The sequence below is a fragment of the Cyprinodon variegatus genome, unplaced genomic scaffold, assembly GCF_000732505.1.
Source record: "Cyprinodon variegatus isolate N-32 unplaced genomic scaffold, C_variegatus-1.0 Scaffold381, whole genome shotgun sequence".
NCBI classification, from domain to species: Eukaryota; Metazoa; Chordata; class Actinopteri; order Cyprinodontiformes; family Cyprinodontidae; genus Cyprinodon; species Cyprinodon variegatus.
Window position 1 is genome coordinate 672,748 of NW_015150834.1, and position 1,812 is coordinate 674,559.

General features: G+C 47.4%; 2 protein-coding genes across 2 annotated transcripts in view; one reads left to right on the plus strand and one right to left on the minus strand.

The window, feature by feature from the left end:
• Window positions 1-1,812, plus strand: part of LOC107092440 (interleukin-17A-like) — a 57,390-nt gene that overhangs the window by 33,693 nt on the left and 21,885 nt on the right. The gene's annotated exons all lie outside the window — the stretch shown is intronic.
• Window positions 1-1,812, minus strand: part of top3b (topoisomerase (DNA) III beta) — a 23,278-nt gene that overhangs the window by 6,945 nt on the left and 14,521 nt on the right. Inside the window, 1 exon segment of the mRNA XM_015386921.1 lies at window positions 608-856. Within this exon segment, the coding sequence (XP_015242407.1) occupies window positions 608-856 (249 nt within the window).

Below are 1,812 nucleotides of genomic sequence, written 5' to 3' on the forward strand. Positions count from 1 at the left end.
TCTCTCCTCTTCCTCCCCCCTCTCTCTTCCACCTCACGCTTCTCTTTTCCACCTCACCCGTCTCTCTTCCGCCTCACCCTTCTCTCCTCTTCCTCACCCCTCTCTCTTCCGCCACACCCTCCTCTCTTCCTCCTCATCCTCCTCTCTTCCTCCTCATCCTCCTCTCTTCCTCCTCATCCTCCTCTCCTCTTCCTCACCCTTCTCTCTTCCACCTCACCCTTCTCTTTTCCGCCTTACCCTTCTCTTTTCCGCCTCACCCTTCTCCCTTCCGCCTCACCCTTCTCCCTTCATCCTCACCCTTCTCCCCTCCGCCTCACCCTTCTCCCTTCCACCTCACCCTTCTCTCTTCATCCTCACCCTTCTCTCTTGCGCCTCACCCTTCTCCCTTCCGCCTCACCCTTCTCCCTCCCGCCTCACCCTTCTCCCTTCCGCCTCACCCTTCTCCCTTCCGCCTCACCCTTCTCCCTTCCGCCTCACCCTTCTCCCTTCCGCCTCACCCTTCTCTCTTCATCCTCACCCTTCTCTCCTCCCCCTCTTTCATTTTTCTCTGTTTTTCTCTGAGCTTCCAGCTGCTTCCTGTCCTAAATGATCGGGTTTAGGGAGGTGTTCTCCTGTAGAACTCGGTTCTCCTACCGATGCCGTGTTTCTCCATGAGCGTGATGAGTTCTGCCTCTGTCAGGTAGTCAGGAGGACTCGTCTGCCGCTCCACCAGCTTCACCTCCTCCACTGTAAAAGTGTCTCCACGCTCACAGGCAGGCAGAGCTTCTTCCAGCGGGATCCCCTGCCAGGGCATCACCGCTGTGTAACCTGGGAACATAAACCACTCCTTAGCGCCCCTGAGCTGGGTCCCGCCTCTCTGGACACAATAAGATTAGCTAATAAGTTCATTAAATGGCAGACGATTCCTGAAGGAGGGACAGAAAGATGGACGTGGTTATTAGAAGGATCCTATCTGACTTCCTCTGGTCCCATTCTGCATCATTTCAACCATAAAGACACCAACGCTGTGAAAGCAGAGCTGCTGAACATCAGTTAAACTTGACTCAGATCACAATGATTCTGGCTAATTCTTCTGTATATATCAGTCCTACAGCTCTGCTGTGTTACGACCATCACTAGAACAGAGTTGTGCATGAATACCTTCATATTTCTGATGAACTGAACGGATCATTTTTGTGCTAATGAAAGTGAATGAGAGTGACGTTCACTCTGAGAATAATGAGCGACACACACAGCTCACGTATGTGCACAAGTGATAACGACACTTTTTTTTGGATAACGTCAGGTTTTAGAGCAAACAGCCTGACAGAGCAGCGTGTCTGCTGCTGATACTAGTCTGCTCCATTCAGACTCATCTGCTGGTGTTTCTGATGCTAGTTTAGCAGAGCATTTGGCAGAGTTTGACAAACTAACAAAAGAAGACGGACAAAAAAAATAAAAGCTTCACTGCACATCCAGTATACCCTGACCTGCATCCATTTCTTTCTATATATTATGATCACACATTTAAAGGGTGAAATAGGAGGTTCTATTGAGGAGGATTGTGACTTCATTTCACCAAAAGAACTTGAACTACTTTATTTTTTAGGTTCATTATTTTGAACGTGAGCTAGTTCATTTTCATCTGTCTGAATGGGACAACAATGCGTTAGCAGTCTAAAGAGCTGAGAGAAACCAGAAAATTATAAAAAAAAAAATGCTTAAATTATTGATGAAAAAGAAAATAATAGTAATATCATCAGTAGGGGTGTAAATAATAATCGTTTTGTATCGATGCATCAACACGTCCGCAAGAGAATCGATTAATGTTTT